General features: G+C 41.0%; 3 protein-coding genes across 25 annotated transcripts in view; 2 read left to right on the top strand and 1 right to left on the bottom strand.

Annotated features, from left to right (window-relative positions):
- Window positions 1-9,444, bottom strand: part of LOC110531697 (neuralized-like protein 4) — a 37,217-nt gene extending 27,773 nt beyond the window's left edge. For 12 of the 23 annotated variants that reach the window (XR_016483156.1, XR_016483153.1, XR_016483155.1 and 9 more), the window contains exon 1: window positions 9,107-9,349. Coding sequence is in view for 15 of the 23 variants with exons in the window: in XM_021615024.3 (XP_021470699.3) it covers window positions 9,107-9,271 (165 nt within the window). In the remaining 8 variants the exon portion in view is untranslated. Of the gene's footprint in view, window positions 1-9,106 lie in introns of all 23 variants that reach the window. The other 11 variants (XR_016483158.1, XR_016483160.1, XR_016483159.1 and 8 more) reach the window with 1 other exon arrangement.
- A 2,091-nt stretch (window positions 9,445-11,535) lies between these two features.
- Window positions 11,536-14,438, top strand: LOC110531696 (uncharacterized). The gene is made up of 3 exons (XM_021615016.3): window positions 11,536-11,857; window positions 11,975-12,229; window positions 12,578-14,438. Exons 1-3 carry the CDS (start codon window positions 11,681-11,683, stop codon window positions 14,165-14,167), a joined length of 2,022 nt encoding a protein of 673 aa, XP_021470691.3. The 5' UTR covers window positions 11,536-11,680; the 3' UTR covers window positions 14,168-14,438.
- A 1,111-nt stretch (window positions 14,439-15,549) lies between these two features.
- On the top strand, window positions 15,550-21,387 carry LOC110531695 (uncharacterized). Its single transcript, XM_021615015.3, has 3 exons — window positions 15,550-15,833; window positions 18,714-18,974; window positions 19,145-21,387. Exons 1-3 carry the CDS (start codon window positions 15,654-15,656, stop codon window positions 20,834-20,836), a joined length of 2,133 nt encoding a protein of 710 aa, XP_021470690.3. The 5' UTR covers window positions 15,550-15,653; the 3' UTR covers window positions 20,837-21,387.

The raw sequence follows: 21,387 nt of genomic DNA, 5'->3' as shown, positions 1-21,387 counted from the left end.
AAACTGCCAATGTGCCATTCAAACAATGCAGTCAATACCCAGCCATACACTGGCTGAAATCAGTTGATGATATTGCATTAACAACTCGTCTAAGTACTTTTATTGTCTCATAATAGCACTCAAAGCTTTCCAATAAAACTAAGACTGTCTGTTTACATATATTTTAGATGATATTTCTACAGACAATTGGTATAAAACCCATATAAACTATTTATATGACAATATTTTTATGTTGAAAATTCAATTACACAATCTCTCATACATCACATGCCTTTAATGTCCTGCATAGGTAAAATCAGGATTATGCCTCTACTGCCATTCATTCCAATTAGACTGGTTTAGATTTGTCCCTAAACAAAATGGCTGCCATTTTCACCCCTTTCTGGAAGTTTGAGGGTTTATGACATAGTCCAAGGTTCCCCAACTGGTGGCCCGCACAGTGATTTTATTTGGCTCCCAAAGTTCTCTGTTGGACATAAAAGACTAAAAAACACCAGCACTGTTCCAAAGTATTCCCACGCATAATAGCGAGATATATTTAATCGCGTACAAATGTAAGCAAGGTTGGAAATGATTATGTTTTAGTCAAATACTATGTGTGTTTAGGCTTCTTGCAGTCAATTTGAAGTACACATTTGTAAATATATTCCTGCCCCCTGACCACCCACTCAAGAATAAAATCTAACTGAGGCTGAATATAGTTGATGATCCCCTCTAGTAATTTAATAGGATCGATATGGTGGAAAGACAAAGTTATCTTCCATCATCCACTTACATGGACCAACCAAGTCCATCTCTAAACACAACACAGTATGTAAGATGTGTAAATTCAAAATGTTGCAATCTTGGCCCTCTCTCAGTCTCTCTCATACACATACAATCAAACACAAACACTCATATCCATCTCGCTCTCTTTCTAATCATATGCACGCATGGTATACATCGTCCAAGGAACTGCATTTCATTGGACGATGTGATGTAGACCATACATATCCCGTACAAACGACGAACAAAACTTGAAAACACACATCTGCAAACGAACGCATACACAAACACAGAAACAGATCTGTGAACAATCCACTGCAGCTCCTCATCTCTGACAGACACACTACAAAGACAGCAATCGGTGGAGAGTTAGGCAGGCACATACTAGTGTTTACCAAACTACTGTCCCGCATTTACTCTACCGTCAACATTACCAACACCATAATATTCCACCCAGAGCAAACTGATGGGTCGTTCCACCTCAAAACACAACAAAGAGGGTTGACATTCACCATCTCAGATTGTAACCAACAATTTCAGAACAAACAGATATTAGCATTCCTGCTAAATGATTGTTGAATATAAATTTGAGCTGAGAAAATAAACTCATTGATTAAACTAATTGATTGCACCCAAATTGGACATTTTAAATGTATAGAATTCATATAACATTCAATATAGTATCTAACATCCGATTTTAACAAACTTTTTTCTAACATGAGGAACACAAAAGAAAGTCAAAAGCCACCCACGGACCCCCCACACCACCGAGTATATAGCATCAGTTCCGTTTGAACAGTACGGAGCTGCAGCTCAGAGTATTGTTTCTTCATCCTATTTAATGAATTCTCAGTGAATTTGAAAAATGTTTTCCTGTTCAGTGAAACTAGCTGGGTTTATGTCCCATCCTACATCCTGATATTACCAAGTTCTAACCACTAGATGGTGCGGTTCCTACGATTAGGTGATCATTTTTTTAAAGGACCCCCCAAAATGGTTAATTAAAGGGATAGTTCACCCAACTTAATTTGTGGTTTTCTTACCCTGTAAGCTGTCCATGGACCAGGTATGACAGCAACCCATGCTTTGATTGTTTACCTAACCACTGTTTCAAATGCTAACTTTTTAGCATTTGTGTCAGATATCCAGTGCAAGTTAATGGTACCTACATTGGCATTTTCACATCTAAATCATCCTAAAGAATTTAAAAGTTGATTGAGTTGCACAATGATGTTACTTATAAAAAAGGTACCAGTCAAAAGTTTGGACACCTACTCATTCAATGGTTTTTCATTATTTTCTACATTTTAGAATAATAGTGAAGACTAACAAGACTAACCCATGAAATAACATGTGGAAGCACGTTGTAACCCCCCCCTCAAAAGTGTTAAACAAATCCAAATATGAGATTCTTCAAAGTAGCCACCCTTTGCCTTGACAGCTTTGCACACTCCTGGCATTATCTCAACCAGCTTCATGAGGTAGTCAACTGGAACGCATTTCAATTAACAGGTGTTCCTTGTTCAAGGTTTGTGGAATTTATTTCCTTCTTAATGTGTTTGAGCCAATCAGTTGTGTTGTGACAAGGTAGAGGTGGTATACAGAAGATAACTCTATTTGGTAAAAGTACATATGGCAAGAACAGCTCAAATAAGCAAAGAGAAATGACAGTCCATCATTACTTTAAGACATGAAGGTCAGTCAATACGGAACATTTCAAGAACTTTGAATGTTTCTTCAAGTGCAGTAGCAAAAACCATCAAGCGCTATGATGAAACTGGCTCTCATGAGGACCACCACAGGAAAGGAAGACCCAGAGTCACCTCTGCTGCAAAAGATAAATTCATTAGAGTTACCAGCCCAAATAAATGCTTCAGAGTTCAAGTAACAGACATCTCAACCTCAACTGTTCAGAGGCGACTACGTGAATCAGGCCTTCATGGTCAAATTACTGCAAAGAAACCACTACTAAACACCAATAAGAAGAAAAGACTGCTTGGGCCAAGAAACACAAGCAATGGACATTAGACCGGTGGAAATCTGTCCTTTGGTCTAAATTTTGAGATTTTTGGTTGCAACCACCGTGTCTTTGAGACGCAGAGTAGGTGAACGGATGATCTCCGCATATGTGGTTCCCACCGTGAAGCATGGAGGAGGTGGTGTGATTCTATTCTACTGTGTCTTAGTCTATGCTGCTCTGACATTGCTCGTCCATATATATTTATACATTCTTAATTCCATTATTTAAATGTGTGTATTGTTGTGAAATTGTTAGAAATTACAGCACTGGTTTGCGCTTAGTGGGACTATAATTTGTTTTTCAACAGGACAACACACCTCCAGGCTATTTGACTAAGGAGGAGAGTGATGGAGTGCTGCATCAGATGACCTGGCCTCCACAATCACCCAACCTCAACCCAATTGAGATGGTTTGGGATGAGTCTGACCGCAGTGAAGGAAAAGCAGCCAACAAGTGCTCAGCATATATGGGAACTCCTTCAAGACTGTTGGAACGGCATTCAAGGTGAAGCTGGTTGAGAGAATGCCAAGAGTGTGCAAAGCAGTCATCAAGGCAAAGAGTGGCTACTTTGAAGAATCTCAAATATATTTAGATTTGTTTAACACTTTTTTGGCTCCTACATGATTCCCTGTGTGTTATTTCATAGTTGATGTCTTCACTATTATTCTACAATGTAGAAAATAGTAAAAATAAAGAAAAACCCTTGAATGAGTAGGTGTGTCCAAACTTTTGACTGGTACTGTAGATGATTTGGATATGAAGCGTGAAAATGCATTGCATATATGAATCTACCAGCTTGGTTTTCGTGCATTTGGACAAAACACAAGAGCAAGCTCAATCAATGTGAATTCTCTACAAGCATTACTGTAGCAACAATGCCATGTTTGTTGCACTAATACAGATATTGATATCCCTCATGCAATTACAGATATGGATCCATTATAGCTTCGATACATGTGATGATACTACCCATGAAACTATAGTCAGTGAAGACATATCGGGTAAGGCCTAATCGGTTAATGCTATCTGTCTAGTTAGCTATGCTTTTCATGTGCGAGTTCGGTATCAATGTAGCTAGCTAGTGATCTGTTCCATTACACATAACAGTCATTGGATTAAATGGAATAAATGTTGTGGATCTTAATGTTTTTCCTCATAATCCTGGACTAACGGACCACCATTTTATTGCAATTGCAACAAATAATCTGCTCAGACCCCAACCAAGGAGCATCAAAAGTTGTGCTATAAATTAACAGACAACACAAAGATTCCTTGATGCCCTTCCAGACCCCCTCTGCCTACCCAAGGACATCAGAGGACAAAAATCAGTTAACCACCTAACTGAGGAACTCAATTTAACCTTGTGCAATACCCTAGATGCAGTTGCACCCCTAAAAACATTTCTCATAAGAAACTAGCTCCCTGGTATACAGAAAATACCCGAGCTCTGAAGCAAGCTTCCAGGAAATTGGAACGGAAATGGCGCCACACCAAACTTGAAGTCTTCCGACTAGCTTGGAAAGACAGTACTGTGCAATATCGAAGAGCCCTCACTGCTGCTCGATCATCCTATTTCTCCAACTCAATTGAGGGAAATAAGAACAATCCTAAATTTATTTTTGATACTGTCGCAAAGCTAACTAAAAAGCAGCATTCCCCAAGAGAGGATGGCTTTCACTTCAGCAGTGATAAATTCATGAACTTCTTTGAGGAAAAGATCATGATTGTTAGAAAGCAAAATCACGGACTCCTCTTTAAATCTGCGTATTCCTTCAAAGCTCAGTTGTCCTGAGTCTGCACATCTCTGCCAGGACCTAGGATCAAGAGAGACACTCAAGTGTTTTAGTACTATATCTCTTGACACAATGATGAAAATAATCATGGCCTCTAAACCTTCAAGCTGCATACTGGACCCCATTCCAACTAAACTACTGAAAGAGCTACTTCCGGCTCTCTATCCACCGGATGTGTACCAAACTCACTAAAAGTGGCAGTAATAAAGCCTCTCTTGAAAAAGCCAAACCTTGACCCAGAAAATAAAATAAAAAACTATCGGCCTATATCGAATCTTCCATTCCTCTCAAAATCTTTTGAAAAGGCGGTTGCACAGCAACTCACTGCCTTCCTGAAGACAAACAAGGTACACAAATTGCTTCAGTCTGGTTTTAGACCCCATCATAGCACAGACTGCACTTGTGAAGGTGGTAAATGACCTTTTAATGGCGTCAGACCGAGGCTCTGCATCTGTCCTCGTGCTCCTAGACCTTAGTGCTGCTTTTGATACTAATCGATCACCACATTCTTTTGGAGAGATTGGAAACCCAAATTGGTCTACACGGACAAGTTCTGGCCTGGTTTAGATCTTATCTGTCGGAAAGATATCAGTTTGTCTCTTTGAATGGTTTGTCCTCTGACAAATCAACTGTAAATTTCGGTGTTCCTCAAGGTTCCGTTTTAGGACCACTATTGTTTTCACTATTTAATTTTACCTCTTGGGGATGTCATTCGAAAACATAATGTTAACTTTCACTGCTATGCACTGCTAACTTTCACTGCTATGTACATTTCAATGAAACATGGTGAAACCCCAAAAATGCCCTCGCTAGAGATCTGTGTTTCAGAAATAAGGAAGTGGATGGCTGCAAACTTTCTACTTTTAAACTCAGCCAAAACAGAGATGCTTGTTCTAGGTCCCAAGAAAAAAAGAGATCTTCTGTTGAATTTGACAATTAATCTTGATGGTTGTACAGTCGTCTCAAATAAAACTGTGAAGGACCTCTGCGTTACTCTGGACCCTGATCTCTCTTTTGACGAACATATCAAGACTGTTTCAAGGACAGCTTTTTTTCCCATCTACGTAACATTGCAAAATTCAGAAACTTTGTCCAAAAATGATGCAGAAAAATGAATCCATGCTTTTGTTACTTCTAGGTTAGACTACTGCAATACTCTACTTTCAGGCCACCCGGATAAAGCACTAAATAAAACTTCAGTTAGAGCTAAATACGGCTGCTAGAATCCTGACTAGAACCAAGAAATTTGATCATATTACTCCAATGCTAGCCTCCCTACATTTGCTTCCTGTCAAGGCAAGGGTTGATTTCAAGCTTTTACTGCTAACCTACAAAGAATTACATGGGCTTGGTCCTACCAATCTCTCTGATTTGGTCCTGCCGTACATACCTACACTTACGCTACGGTCACAAGATGCAGGCCTCCTAACTATCCCTAGAATTTCTAAGCAAACAGCTGGAGGCAGGGCTTTCTCCTATAGAGCTCCATTTTTATGGAATGGTCTGCCTACCCATGTCAGAGACGCAAACTCGGTCTCAACCTTTAAGTCTTTATTGAAGACTCATCTCTTCAGTGGGTCATATGATTGAGTGTAGTCTGACCCAGGAGTGTGAAGGTGAGCGGAAAGGCTCTGGAGCAACGAACCGCCCTTGCTGTCTCTGCCTGTCCGGTTCCCCTCTTTCCACTGGGATTCTCTGCCTCTAACCCCATTACAGGGGCTGAGTCACTGGCTTACTGGTGCTCTTTCATGCCGTCCCTAGGAGGGGTGCGTGACTTGGTGGGTTGAGTCACTGATGTGATCTCCCTGTCTGAGTTTGCGCGCCCCCTTGGGTTGTGCCGTGGTGGAGATCTTTGTGGGCTATACTCGTTGGTTGGTCCTAAGTTGGTGGTTGAAGATATCCCTCTAGTGGTGTGGGGGCTGTGCTTTGGCAAAGTGGGTGGGGTTATATCCTTCCTGTTTGGTCCTGTCCGGGGGTATCATCGGATGGGGACAAGTGTCTCCCAACCCCTCCTGTCTCAGCCTCCAGTATTTATGCTGCAGTAGTTTATGTGTTGGGGGGGCTAGGGTCAGTTTGTTATATCTGGAGTACTTCTCCTGTCTTATCCTGTGTCCTGTGTGAATTTAAGTATGCCCTCTCTAATTCTCTCTCTCGGAGAACCTGAGTCCTAGGACCATGCCTCAGGACTACCTGGCATGATGACTCCTTGCTGTCCCCAGTCCACCTGGCCGTGCTGCTGCTCCAGTTTCAACTGCTCTGCCTGCGGCTATGGAATCCTGACCTGTTCACCGGACGTGCTACCTGTCCCAGACATGCTGTTTTCAACTCTCTAGAGACAGCAGGCGCGGTAGAGATATGGCTATGAAAAGCCAACTTTACTCGTGAGGGGCTGACTTGCTGCACCCTCGACAACTACTGTGATTATTATTATTTGACCATGCTGGTCATTTATGAACATTTGAACATCTAGGCCATGTTCTGTTATAATCTCCACCCGGCACAGCCAGAAGAGCACTGGCCACCCCTCATAGCCTGGTACCTCTAGGTTTCTTCCTAGGTTTTGGCCTTTCTAGGGAGTTTTTCCGAGCCACCGTGCTTCTACACCTGCATTGCATGCTGTTTGGGGTTTTAGGCTGGGATTCTGTACAGCACTTTGAGATATCAGCTGATGTACGAAAGGCTATATAAATACATTTGATTTGATTAAAAATGTATTCTGCACGGGGGTGTTTTGTTAAGAGCCCCGACACTCAATCTGAACATTACCTTGTGGTAAGGTATTGGAAGCATTAGGATCGTATCTTTCATATCAGCGAAAGAACAAAAAGGTTAAATTGATAGTGATACACACCTTGATAGGGTTAGTGTCCTCACACGGCCATATCTCCATGTTAAAATGCTTCTTTACGAAAAACAAGAGGCAACCACCTGCACTAAATAGCCATCTGGCTCTGAACGTAAGCGTCACTTAGGAAGTGTGGCAGGAGTGTAGTTTCGTCGGATGGAGGCTCCATAGCTGTATGGATCTTTCTGTGCAAAACTGCTACAGTAAGCGTCTTTTTTTATTTGACGGATTCTTTCTCGCTGATTAAAGATACGGAACATATGTTCGGTTGCCCTCTGTGTTCACTGAGCTGTGTGCCACCCCAGTTGACACCAAGGCATTGGAGGAAACAGTACTATTGCCCTCTGCCAACAACCCACACAGGTTTGAGAGGGACAATGACTGCTGCTATGTTGTTGACAAACCATCAGGCCAGCAGACCAGTAATCATGGCAACAGGCCGGCTATCTGACATTATAATTGGATAACAGGCAAACTAGTTGCTGCGGTCGGCATGGAGATAAGGAATCTAAATGCTGCACAGGCAGGTAGACCTATAACAGTAACTAACCCTTAGCCTAAGACTACATGATGATAGATTAGGGCTCAAAACAATGTGCATCACATAGAAACTACAGCTATGTTTTTCAGGAATAAGCCTGTGCAGAATAGGGAGAGGTTTTCCCCTAGCCACTGACACAGACCGTTCAGTTGTTTTTGTCAACATTTGTAAATTATCTGACCAAAGAGCTGTGGTGCACCAACTAGGATAATACTGAGATCTGCTTTGCCCTTTACCCACCGTCTTTTGCTTAACAAAACCACCAAGAACATATTAAATGGGGTTCTACTGTATGCATCCATTGTCAAGACCACAGTAGTGACATAGGGGCTACCTGGCAGACAGGTTAACTTGAATCAACCAGTATGCTTCTCTCGTCTAGATGTTATTAGGTAGACGTCCTCTGACTACTAGCTAGTACTAGCTGGACATGTCACCAACTGGAATGATGCTGTCAACCAAGTGACTGTGGCTAGCTTAGCTAGTTGGAGTGATGCTGTCAAAAATGACCTACCTAGCTAACGTTAGCTATACCTTGCATGTCAACCAAGCAAACTCATGACTAACGTTAAACGAGCTAAGTTTTCTATTCAACTGAACCTACCTGGCTCAATGTTGGTCGTGGTAATAATAGGCAATTGACTTAACTAGTCTAACTAACTAGTTAGCTAGTTTTCAACGGCTTGCTACTAGCTAACGTTAACCTATCGTGTTGACAGCGATGCACCTACTGGTTCGATCAACACACAAAAAAAAGCTCGCTAGTACGGCTAACGTTAGCTATAACTCAGATAACTACTGTAGAGCTAGACTGGCAATCGGTAGCAAAGATAGCTAGTTTAGATGGCTAACAAGCATAACGTAGCTAGCCACCTTCAAAAACATTAACGGGACCACACAAACTCCACCCCATGCTAACTCGCTAATTATGGTAAACACTTTCAGTTGTCAATAGAACATTAAAAAAAACATGTTAGTGCATTTTGGACAGGATTTAACTAAAATTATAGCTGTAAATCCCGTACTGCTTGATTGTCATACAGCGCACGCCCAAGCACCACTGCGGACAAGAGACCCCGTCCCCACTGGCACTAACGCGTTAGCTGCACTCTCCCCCTTCCGAAAGTGACAGTTCTATTTACCTTCTTGTCAATACGGACGGTGAATACATCACGGTCTTTCAGCGGCTCTCTGCTTAGAACCAACCCGTGGTTAAACTCCTGGACTGGTTGGTTCCGCTGAGCGGTTCGGTTCGAATTCGACAGTCCGATTAGCTTTCCGCTACACGGGTGCAGCTCAGCCGCCATCTTCACACGGGCGGCTTGCTTCGCGACACACGGGTTTGCGACAATATAAAGCTCCGTTTTTCTTTTGCAAGCAATTCGAAATACACGCCCACTTTTTTAAAGGTGAACTGCATAAGGTCAAGCGAGCAAAATTGCTATATGCAAGTGTGGTAGCGCGCTTTCTCTCCAGAATCAATCCAATCAATCAACAGAACAATTGTCACTGATTTCCGAGAATGGGCCTTGATTTATATGCATACGTCTACCATATACCACAACTTAATATAAACGCTTTGAAACTAGGAATTTCCATGGGTGAAAAAAGTACAAAAAATTTAACATACTTGAGTAAAAGTAAAGATACCTTAATAGAAAATGACTCAAGTAAAAGTGAAAGTCACCCAGTAAAATACTACTTGAGTAAAGGTCTAAAAGTATTTTGTTTTAAATATACTTAAGTATCCAAATTAAATGTAGTTGCTAAAATATACTTAAGTATCAAAAGTTTTTACAATAAAAAAAAAAAAAATCCTTATATTAAACCAGAAGGCACAATTTTATTTTATTTATTTTTATTTGCGGATAGCCAGGGTCTCACTCTAACACTCAGACAGAATTTAAAAACAAAGCATTTGTGTTAGTGAGTCCGCCAGAACAGTGGCAGTAGAGATGACCAGGAATGTTCTCTTGATAAGCGAATTGGCCCATTTTCTGTCCTGCTAAGAATTCAAAATGTAACGAGTACTTTTGGGTGTCAGGGAAAATGTATGGAATAAAAAGTACATAATTTTCTTTCGGAATGTAGTGAAGTAAAAGTAATAATTGTCAAAAAATATAAATAGTAAAGTAAAGTACAGATACCCCTCCAAAATACTTTAAAGTACTTTAAATAATTTTTACATAAGCGAAAATTGGAAAGAAAGGGGCGGATCTGTACATTACACCACTGGGAATTTCAAACACAGATAACTTACAGTTAGTTTCTGGTTCATTCAGCATCCAGACAGGTAGCACTATATAAGGCATGCATTATGTTACAATGACACTGTTCATTAATAATGCATAAATATTAAAATAGAGAGCAATCAATGATTGCAGTGTGTGAGTCAGCTGGATATTGCAAATCCAAGTCATTATGATGACTCGACAGGGGTAGATGCCTTGGTCACTGAATGGGACATTATCAGTTGCTGTGTATTGAAATATCACATTATTTAATGGAAACAATTTTGCCCAAAATTGTGCTTATGAAGAAAATATTTTTACAGTGAAAGACTCCATTATATAGTACCACAGTATGAATCATATTACCTATAAAACATAGCGGTCAAACAAGGAAATAGATCCAATCATTATTCTAATAGGGGATTTTAGAAACACTTCAAATTAAGGGCTGTGTTTCGTGTAGGCTTACCCTGGTGTGACGTTTTGATAACCATGTAAATCTCTCTAGGACATGGTGACTTTTGTATTTACCCTCAAAAATTAAATGCTAATTAGCTGCTAATGTGGCTACAAAAGCCATGATGACCTGAACGAGACTGACAAAACGAGGCAAAGGTAAGCATCTCTGCATTAGCTATCTAATGTTAGCTACATGTAGTAATAAATAAATTGGCTACATTTCATTAAATTGACAATTCTGTGAACTGTCTTGTGAAAGTTTTCAATTGACACAATACCTGTTAGCAAAGGTGTCAGCTGGAGAAGATGTGCATGAACTTGCAGGGATGATGTCAACTTCAATACTAATTAACATTTTAGAATCCAGAGTAAATAGAACAGAATATATTAATAAAAGTCACCTTGTCCGAGAGAGATTACATGGTTACCAAAACATAAGCCTACACGAAACACATCCCTTATTTTAAGTGTTTCTAAAATTCTCTATGGGAAAAATGAATGGTTTAAAAATGATTGGAACCATTTCCCTGTTGGACCGATAGGTGTTATATGACGCCTCCACTACTCTATTTTCTTCAATGTTTTGATGGAAAATTTGCAGGGCTCATGTTACAAGATGGTGGCCTAGCAGTTAAGAGCGTTTGGCCAGTAACCAAAAGGTTGCTGGTTCAAATCCATGAGCTGACTAGGTGAAAAAAATATCATTTTTTATAATTGTTTTTATTTTAAGTATCCTTGAGCAAGGCACTTAACCCTAATTGCTGCTGTAAATCGCTCTGGTTAATGGCGTCTGCTAAATTACAAAAAATAAAGATGGACCACTAGAGGGCGCATGAGGCTGTTGGAGGAGGGACTAAGTTTTGACATCCAGTACAGCAGGTGGCAGTAACGCACCTTTCTCTGTCATGTCAAGCTGGCAGAGGATATATCTACTGTACTGTCGTTGACATATCTGTGTGTTCAATTTCATCCGTTTTTTTGTTAAAAATTTAACATAGCGGTTCATAATTAACTACCAAATTCAAGATGTGGCAGCCCGATCCTTTCCACAATGAGTTGGTCTCTATTATGGATGAATTAATCATGTCGTTGGAGGAGGAAATTTGCACATGTTTGGCGTTGTCGGTCTCCTCAACACAATACAGCACAGACATTGATGCAGGAGAGACAGGGGAAATTGAAAGAGAATCCAAGTTGCTAAAAGTAAGTGGCCGACTTTACTTCTACAAATACGAAATGTTATCTTCCGTGTTAATCATTTGTTTTATATAACCAGCTTGTTGTTGAATGACAAATAAGTATCCTGTTCTCTTATTGTAGGTCGAGTTGACATGTGTGATGAAAAAGTTCGTGAAACAGACTCTCGCCAAAATCAACCAGTTGATCTCTAAAGGCACTGAAGCACTGCGTTCAGAGATATGCCAGAGTCAAAGTGAGATGAAATCTCTGAAAATGAAGCTATTGGAGATGACTGTTAGTAAGGAAGTACCTGAAAATACAGTGGAAAGAACCCCAGGGACAGAGGAAGAATGGACAGAAGCATCATTATCACCAGAGTTTGCAGGGGATTTTCAGGTTTGTTATATTTTACATGTTTACAAGAATTGTGGTGTTGACGTTATCTGTGAGAATGAGACTTTTACTATTGTTATCCTGGGTGGCAGGGAGCCTAGTGGTTAGAGCATTGGACTAGTAACCAGAAGGTTGCAAGATCAAATCCCTGAGCTGACAAGGTAAAGGTAAAAATCGTTTGTTCTGCCCCTGAACAAGGCAGTTAACCAGTTCAATTGTCATTGAAAATAATATTTTTTTTTTAACTGACTTGCCTTGTTAAATAAATCCTGGTACTGCCGTTGTACCCTTGGGCGCTGCTCTGCTACTGAGTTACAATTCAAAAAAATTGCAATGCTTTTTTCCCCCCAGGTTGACGTGCCAACTCCCAGTGGTGAGGCTGACAACACTACAAATGTCAAGAAGGAGACCACGATCAGAGCTAAAACCATAGCGTTGGAACAGTCATTTATATCTCTAGCTAAAATACCTTCCTCCTCACTCATTGAGTCTATCAAACAGGTGGCTATTATAGACAAACAGGCAGCAAGCAGGCCTACAGACAAACAGTCAGCGAGCAGGCCTACAGACGATCAGGCCCCATGTACAGACCCCCAAACTCCAGGTGGGGACTCTGTGGTGTCCACCAGACCCAGGAGGAAGAAGAAGAGAATAGAAGCGCAACCCACAGCGGCAAAATCAGACGGAAGTGAGGAAAACGCTGATGACCAATGGGAGGAGGAGAATGCTAAAGCTGGTCAAACCTCGAATGACGAATATGTTCACAACATAAAGCCAAGGCCCAACATAAAGAAAAACCAGACTACCACCACCAGGAAAGAGCACCACTGTCTGGACTGCGGTAAGGTTTTTAAGAATTCAAGTAATTTAAAACTGCATCAACAGACTCACACAGGAGAGAGACCTTATTGTTGTGAATTGTGCGGGAAATGTTTCCCGACTGCTTGGAAGCTCAGAATACACCAAGCAGTGGTCCACAGAAGAGAGAAGCCACTTGAGTGTCCAACATGTGGGAAGTGCTTTGCAACAAAGAGTTATTTGGACACTCACGCAAGCGTTCATTCAACAGAGAAACCGTTCCGATGCCTCGTGTGTCAGAAGTGTTTTAAAAGTAAAAAGGGCTTCAAGGAACACACAACGATGCACAATTCAAATTCAGATTCATATGCGTGTGACAAATGTCCAAAAACCTTTGTTAAGTTGAAATACCTCAAGAATCACCAGCTAACTCACAGTGGAGGAGGATCTCACCGTTGTGAATTGTGTGGGAAAGGTTTCAAGACTCCTTCTCAGCTCAAACAACACCAAGCATCAGTCCATAGGGGAGAGAAGCCATTCCAATGTCCCACATGTGGGAAATGCTTCGCAACAAAGACAAATTTGAAAATTCACACAAGTGTTCATTCAGGGGAGAGAGCATTCCAGTGCCCTCAATGTCAGATGTGTTTCAAAACCAAGTATACTCTTAATGCCCATAAGAAGACGCACACGGATTCCAAGCCGTATTCTTGCGACAAATGCCCAATGACCTTTATCCGGTCACATTACCTCAGAAGGCATGAGATCTCGCACCTGACCAGCAAGCCATTTGTGTGCAGCCACTGTGGGAAAGGCTTCAAAGGTGAACGTGGGCTCAAGGGACACGAACGCACCCACACCGAAGACCCAACTTATACCTGTGACGAATGTGGCAAGGGTTTCTATCAACACGAATCGTTTCAAGTCCATGCGGCCTTGCACACCGGAGAGAAGCCGTTCACCTGTGATTACTGCAGTAAAACCTTTGCTCTGGCGTCCTACCTTAAAACCCACATCGCAAATCATCACTCTGTCACCAAACCCCACGTCTGTGGGAAATGTGGCAGGAAATATAAGGATTTCACCCATTTCAGAATCCATATGTTTCAGGGTTGTCAAGAGGAGGCTGCAGCGTTGGTTTGACGACTTAGTGTTGTTATAAGGTGTAATATGTTATGTTTTCACTACAAACATGCATGTTTCCTTGCACAGTACCAATAACATTTGTTTTGAATAGATTGTTTTTTTTATGTCTACAGACTTGGCCAGTAATACAACCATACCAGGGGATCTATAACTCTTAAATTGCACCTCTGGTTGGATGCAGGTTAAACTTTCATTCTGACAATGCTTTGTCATTCATTGTTATTTTGGAATTGTGATTAAAGTTGTAATGTTCTTGTTTCACTACAAACATGCATGTTTCCTTGTTAATCAATATACAACCTTTAGACTTGGCTATGATAGAGCGCAGTACTACACATTTGTTTTTAAGTAATTTGTTTAGACAGATTATTAGTATTGTTGAATAGATGAACATCTGAAAAAAAATCATATGTTGAACATGTAAAATATAAGGCTATAATGATAGCCACTACAAAACATGAATAAGAGACTTTCACCCAGTAACTACTCAATGATGACTCAAGCCCCCAATAGGTTTATTTCACAGTAATACTGTAAGCAGACTTGACACCCTCCCTGAAGTAACACATCTCCGTGTTTAGAAGTCATCGAGATCATGCAGGGCTGTAGTCAATGATGTGAAACATTCTGACAGTTGCCTATAGAATGAATAAAGCTGACATGATTCCTTATTCTAACAACCAATCATATCTGTTCTACACAACATGTTTCTGAATGTAACTTTCTGTAACAACATCTCTCTGAACAGGCCCCAGTTGTGGCCCCTGTAGCTTGTGGTTAGGACCAGGAGTTTTCACATGACCATGTGACTTCATCAGGAAAGCACCGTCTACAGACCCTTTAGCAAGGTCATTGCACTATCTAGTAGTGCACAACAGGTGGCGGTATATACTTACCTCTTAGAAAGGGAAACGCGTGGAACCAGTGTCTGGTTCATTCAGCATCAAGACAGGCATCGCTATATAAGGCATACATTATGCTTCAATGATACTGTTCCTTAATACGTAGACATTAAAATAGAGAGCAATCAATGATTGCAGTGTGTGAGTCAGCTGGATATTGCAAATCCAAGTCATTATGATGACTCGACAGGAATAGATGCCTTGCTCACCGAATGGGACATTATTCGTTGCGGTGCATTGAGATATCACATTATTTTATGGAAATAATTTTCCCCGAATGTGTGCTATGAAGAAAACACCTTTACAGCGAAAGACTGCATTATTTCCTTCGTTGTTTCGATGCGAAGTTGCAGAGAACGTGCTACAAGACCGACCATTAGAGGGCGCACGAGGCTGTTGGAGGAGGGACTACGTGTTAACATCCAGTACAGCAGGTGGCAGTAACGCGCCTTTCAATATAATATACAGCAATGTCAAGCTTCTCGTAGAAGAATACATCCGTTGGCGTCAAACGGTCTGTGGTTGTTGTGCTTAACATTTTAACGTTAGCGGTTGATAGCTAATTAACTATCAAATACAAGATGTGGCAGCCTGATCCTTACCATAATGAGTTGGTCTTTGTTATGGATGAATTAATGACGTCGTTGGAGGATGAAATTGAGAAATGTATGGCGGTCTTAGTCTTTTCCACACAAGACAGGACAGACATTGATGCAGGGGAGACGGGGGAATTTGAAAGAGAATCCAAGTCGGAGGTTAAAGTAAGTGGCTAACTTTGCTTCTACAAGTTCAAACTGTTAACGTATGTGCTAATTAGTTTGCTATTGATAGTGCAGGTTGGCATTTATTGAGAAGACTCATGTACTGTAGTTTAAATAAAGGTTAAATAAATAAATAAAATACTGGAGGCAGCTCTGCAGAGTGGTCACTAGCTGGCACAGCCACAATGTCATCAAATCTGATTTTAAACATAACACTAACCACACTGCTAACCCTAATGCTGTATTTTCATACATTTTTACGATAAAGCCCATTTTTACTTTGCTGCTGGCCCGTCTAAAGGAAACTGCATCCAGGGTAGAGTTGCCAGGTTGTGCTAATATTTCTCAAAACCCGCCCACATGCCGGGAAAACTAGCCCAATGTCTTTTTTTCTGGCAGCCAAGAGAGCTGCCACATTTGAACCAATAAACAGTTTCTCCATTAAAAAAAAATCTGAGAGCAGCTTCTAGTTTTGTGCCAACATCCATCAAATTCCTTAATATACGTTTTTTTTGTTGTTGTATTGTACTGTAGCCTACATGTTTTTGTGTTATGTTATGTGTCTTGTATGTACCATTCTTCACCACACATGAAGTCCCCTCCCAGGAAATAAAAATTATTTTAATTGAATAACATTATCGAGTGAATTAAGAATGATTATACAACGGGTGGGTCTAATCCTGAATGCTGATTGGTTAAAACTGCATTCCAGCCAGTGTCTATTCCACAAGTTACCACTGGCTAAATCTATGACTTTAAAATGAATGCCTTAACAACCATCCATGTATATAAAAAAGTGATAATACCCTCGAAGCTGGTGTTTTTGGGTGGATATATTGGCACGGTTTGCCGGCCCGAGACGAAACAACACCCGTGCCAATATATCCTCCAAACACCGGCTTCTCTGGCATTATCATTTAAATATCGAAGTAAGACAAAAAAAAAACGTTATAGCGAGTTAACGTGATGTAATAAAGGAATCTGAATATGTGCAAGAAAAAAAACATAATTCAACCTTATTTTTTATTTTTTTATTTCACCTTTATTTAACCAGGTAGGCAAGTTGAGAACAAGTTCTCATTTACAATTGCGACCTGGCCAAGATAAAGCAAAGCAGTTCGACACATACAACGACACAGAGTTACACATGGAGTAAAACAAACATACAGTCAATAGTACAGTATAAACAAGTCTATATACGATGTGAGCAAATGAGGTGAGATAAGGGAGGTAAAGGCAAAAAAAGGCCATGGTGGCAAAGTAAATACAATATAGCAAGTAAAACACTGGAATGGTAGATTTGCAATGGAAGAATGTGCAAAGTAGAAATAAAAATAATGGGGTGCAAAGGAGCAAAATAAATAAATTAAATACAGTAGGGAAAGAGGTAGTTGTTTGGGCTAAATTATAGGTGGGCTATGTACAGGTGCAGTAATCTGTGAGCTGCTCTGACAGTTGGTGCTTAAAGCTAGTGAGGGAGATAAGTGTTTCCAGTTTCAGAGATTTTTGTAGTTCGTTCCAGTCATTGGCAGCAGAGAACTGGAAGGAGAGGCGGCCAAAAAAAGAATCGGTTTTGGGGGTGACTAGAGAGATATACCTGCTGGAGCGTGTGCTACAGGTGGGAGATGCTATGGTGACCAGCGAACTGAGATAAGGGGGGACTTTACCTAGCAGGGTCTTGTAGATGACATGGAGCCAGTGGGTTTGGCGACGAGTATGAAGCGAGGGCCAGCCAACGAGAGCGTACAGATCGCAATGGTGGGTAGTATATGGGGCTTTGGTGACAAAACGGATTGCACTGTGATAGACTGCAAATTTGCCAGATCATTTTACATCAATGGATGTTGATTTGACTGAAATTATTAAGCATTAAGGCCAAAGGGGGTTTGGTATATGGTCAATATACCACCACTAAGGGCAGTTCTTATGCACGACGCAACGCAGTGCCTTATTGCTATTATAAACTGGTTACCAACATAATTAGACCAGTAAAAATAAATGTCTGACATACCACGGCTGTCAGCCAATCAGCATTCAGGTGTCAAACCACTCAGTTTATAATTGTAAATAAATCGCCTTTGCACATGTGCATAACTATAGATAAATCCAACAGTAGAGTTTGAGTGATGAAAGTTGGACAGAGGATCTCGAAGTCTCTGCGCAAGAATCACAATTCGTTTGGCTATTTTCTGGCAATTGTGCCATTATGTGCCAGATGTCAAGACCACAAACTGCTAGAGGTAATGAGTGGAGAACAGGAGGGCTTCTTAAAGAAAAACTAACAGGTCTGTGAGAGCTGGAATTCTTACTGGTTGGTAGGTGATCAAATACTTATGTCATGAAATAAAATGCAAATTCATTACTTAAAAATCATACAATGTGATTTTCTGGATTTTTGTTTTAGATTCCGTCTCTCACAGTTGAAGTGTACCTATGATAAAAATTACAGACCTCTACTTGCTTTGTAAGTAGGAAAAACTGCCGATTTTGCAGGTTATCAAATACTTGTTTTCCCCACTATGTTTTTTTTATATATATATATTACACAATCACAAACAGGCAGCAAGCAGGCCTACAGACAACAAACAGGCAGCAAACAGACTCTCACCAAAATCAACCAGTTGATCTCTAAAGGCACTGAAGCACTGCTTTCAGAGATATGCCAGAGTCAAAGTGGGATTAAATCTCTGAAAAGGAAGCTTATATACAGTATATAAAGTAGCCCAAAAACGCAAAACCCGCAACACGATTTTCAAATAGGCTAATTTGGCAAGAGAACCGATGACATGGCAACCCTGCTCCATGATGACAAACATCAACAGCTTGAAAAAAGGTTGTTGTGGAATGAAAAATAAGTGTATATCTGTTCTCTGATTCTAGGTCCAGTTGACATGTGTGATGAAACAGTTTGTGAAACAGACTCTCACCAAAATCAACCAGTTGATCTCTAAAGGCACTGAAGCACTGCGTTCAGAGATATGCCAGAGTCAAAGTGAGATTAAATCTCTGAAAATGAAGCTATTGGAGATGACTGTTAGTAAGGAAGTACCTGAAAATACAGTGGAAAGAACCCCAGGGACAGAGGAAGAGGAGGAATGGACAGAAGCACCATTATCACCAGAGTTTGCAGAGGATTTTCAGGTTTGTTATATTTTACATGTTTACATGGGGTTGACGTTATCTGTGAGAATGAGACTTTTACTATTATTATCCTTGAATCCCAGGACTGACTGCTACTGCCGTTGTACCCTTGGGTGCTGCTCTGCGACTGAGTTATAATTCAAAAAATTGCAACCCTTTTTTTTCCCCAGGTTGACGTGCCAACTCCCAGTGGTGAGGCTGACAACACTACAAATGTCAAGAAGGAGACCACGATCAGAGCTAAAACCATAGCGTTGGAACAATCATTTATATCTCTAGCTAAAATACCTTCCTCCTCACTCATTGAGTCTATCAAACAGGTGGCTATTACAGACAAACAGGCAGCAAGCAGGCCTACAGACAAACAGGCAGCAAGCAGGCCTACAGACAAACAGGCAGCAAGCAGGCCTACAGACAAACAGGCAGCAAGCAGGCCTACAGACAAACAGGCAGCAAGCACGCCTACAGACAAAAATCCAGTAAGCAGGCCTACAGACAATCAGGCCCCAAGTACAGACCCCCAAACTCCAGGTGGGGACTCTGGGGTGTCCACCAGACCCAGGAGGAAGAAGAAGAGAATAGAAGCGCAACCCACAGCGGCAGAATCAGACGGAAGTGAAGAAAACGCTGATGACCAATGGGAGGAGAATGCTAAAGCTGGACAAACCTCGAATGACAAATATGTTCACAACATAAAGCCAAGGCCCAACATAAAGAAAAAACAGACTACCACCACCAGGAAAGAGCACCACTGTCTGGACTGCGGTAAGGTTTTTAAGAATTCAAGTAATTTAAAACTGCATCAACAGACTCACACGGGAGAGAGACCTTATTGTTGTGAATTATGCGGGAAATGTTTCCCGACTGCTTGGAAGCTCAGAATACACCAAGCAGTGGTCCACAGAAGAGAGAAGCCACTTGAGTGTCCAACATGTGGGAAGTGCTTTGCAACAAAGCATTATTTGGACACTCACGCAAGCGTTCATTCAACAGAGAAACCATTTCGATGCCTCGTGTGTCAGAAGTGTTTTAAAAGTAAAAGTGGTCTCAAGGAACACACAATGTTGCACAATTCAAATTCAGATTCATATGCGTGTGACAAATGTCCAAAAACCTTTGTTAAGTTGAAATACCTCAAGAATCACCAGCTAACTCACAGTGGAGGAGGAGCTCACCGTTGTGAATTGTGTGGGAAAGGTTTCAAGACCCCTTCTGAGCTCAAACGGCACCAAGCATCAGTCCATAGGGGAGAGAAGCCATTCCAATGTCCCACATGTGGGAAGTGTTTCGCAGAGAATAAAAATTTGAAAATCCACGCAAGTGTTCATTCAGAAGAGAGAGCATTCCAGTGCCCTCAATGTCAGATGTGTTTCAAAACCAAGTATACTCTTAACGACCATAAGAAGACGCACACGGATTCCAAGCCCTATTCTTGTGACAAATGCCCAATGACCTTTATCCGGTCTTATTACCTCAAGATTCATCAAGCTTCGCACCTGACCAGCAAGCCATTCGTGTGCAGCCACTGTGGGAAAGGCTTCAAAGGTGAACGTGGGCTCAAGAGACATGAACGCACCCACACTGAAGACCCAACTTATACCTGTGACGAATGTGGCAAGGGTTTCTATCAACACGAATCATATAAAGTCCATGCGGCCTTGCACACCGGAGAGAAGCCGTTCACCTGTGATCACTGTGAAAAAACCTTTGCTCTGGCATCCTACCTTAAAACCCACATAGTGAAACTTCACTCTGTCACCGAACCCCACGTCTGTGGGAAATGTGGCAAGAAATATAAGGATTTCACCCATTTTAGAATCCATATGTTTCAGGGTTGTCAAGAGGCTGCGGCGTTGGTTTGACTATAACAAGAATTGCCTATCATTGGAAATGACCATTTCTCTTCTTTCTAATGTTGGAAGGGATAAAAATATATATTGGAAATATATTGTACATGGAAATCAAGATATGGAGGTAGGTGGGATGGGCTGAGAGTAACTGAGGGGTGGGATTAGAAACTCATAATCTGTGTAATAGTTAGGACTGAAAACACCATATCATGCATACCGGAAATGCCTGAGTACCATTTCAGGTGTAATGTGTATATCAAACTATTTCTGACATGTAATACCTTGTATAAAAAATACTGTGTATGAATAATGTGCATGTAACAAAAATGGAAAACAAAATTACTTTTTTTCATACAGGGGATAGATTGGCCAGTAATAAAAATAATAGTAAATCAAAAAATTGGAGGAGACCTACAACCCCCCCCCCCCCCTCCCTTAAATTAGCCCCCTGGTTGGATGCAGGTTACAGGCACAACCTGTAACTTTCATTCTGACAATGCTGTCATTCATTGTTATTTTGGAATTGTGAATAAAGTTGTAATATGTTCTTGTTTCACTACAAA

The sequence above is a fragment of the Oncorhynchus mykiss genome, chromosome 9 (assembly GCF_057628025.1).
Source record: "Oncorhynchus mykiss isolate SJ-2025 chromosome 9, ASM5762802v1, whole genome shotgun sequence".
Lineage (NCBI taxonomy): Eukaryota > Metazoa > Chordata > Actinopteri > Salmoniformes > Salmonidae > Oncorhynchus > Oncorhynchus mykiss.
This window is presented reverse-complemented; position numbering and strand designations above follow the sequence as displayed.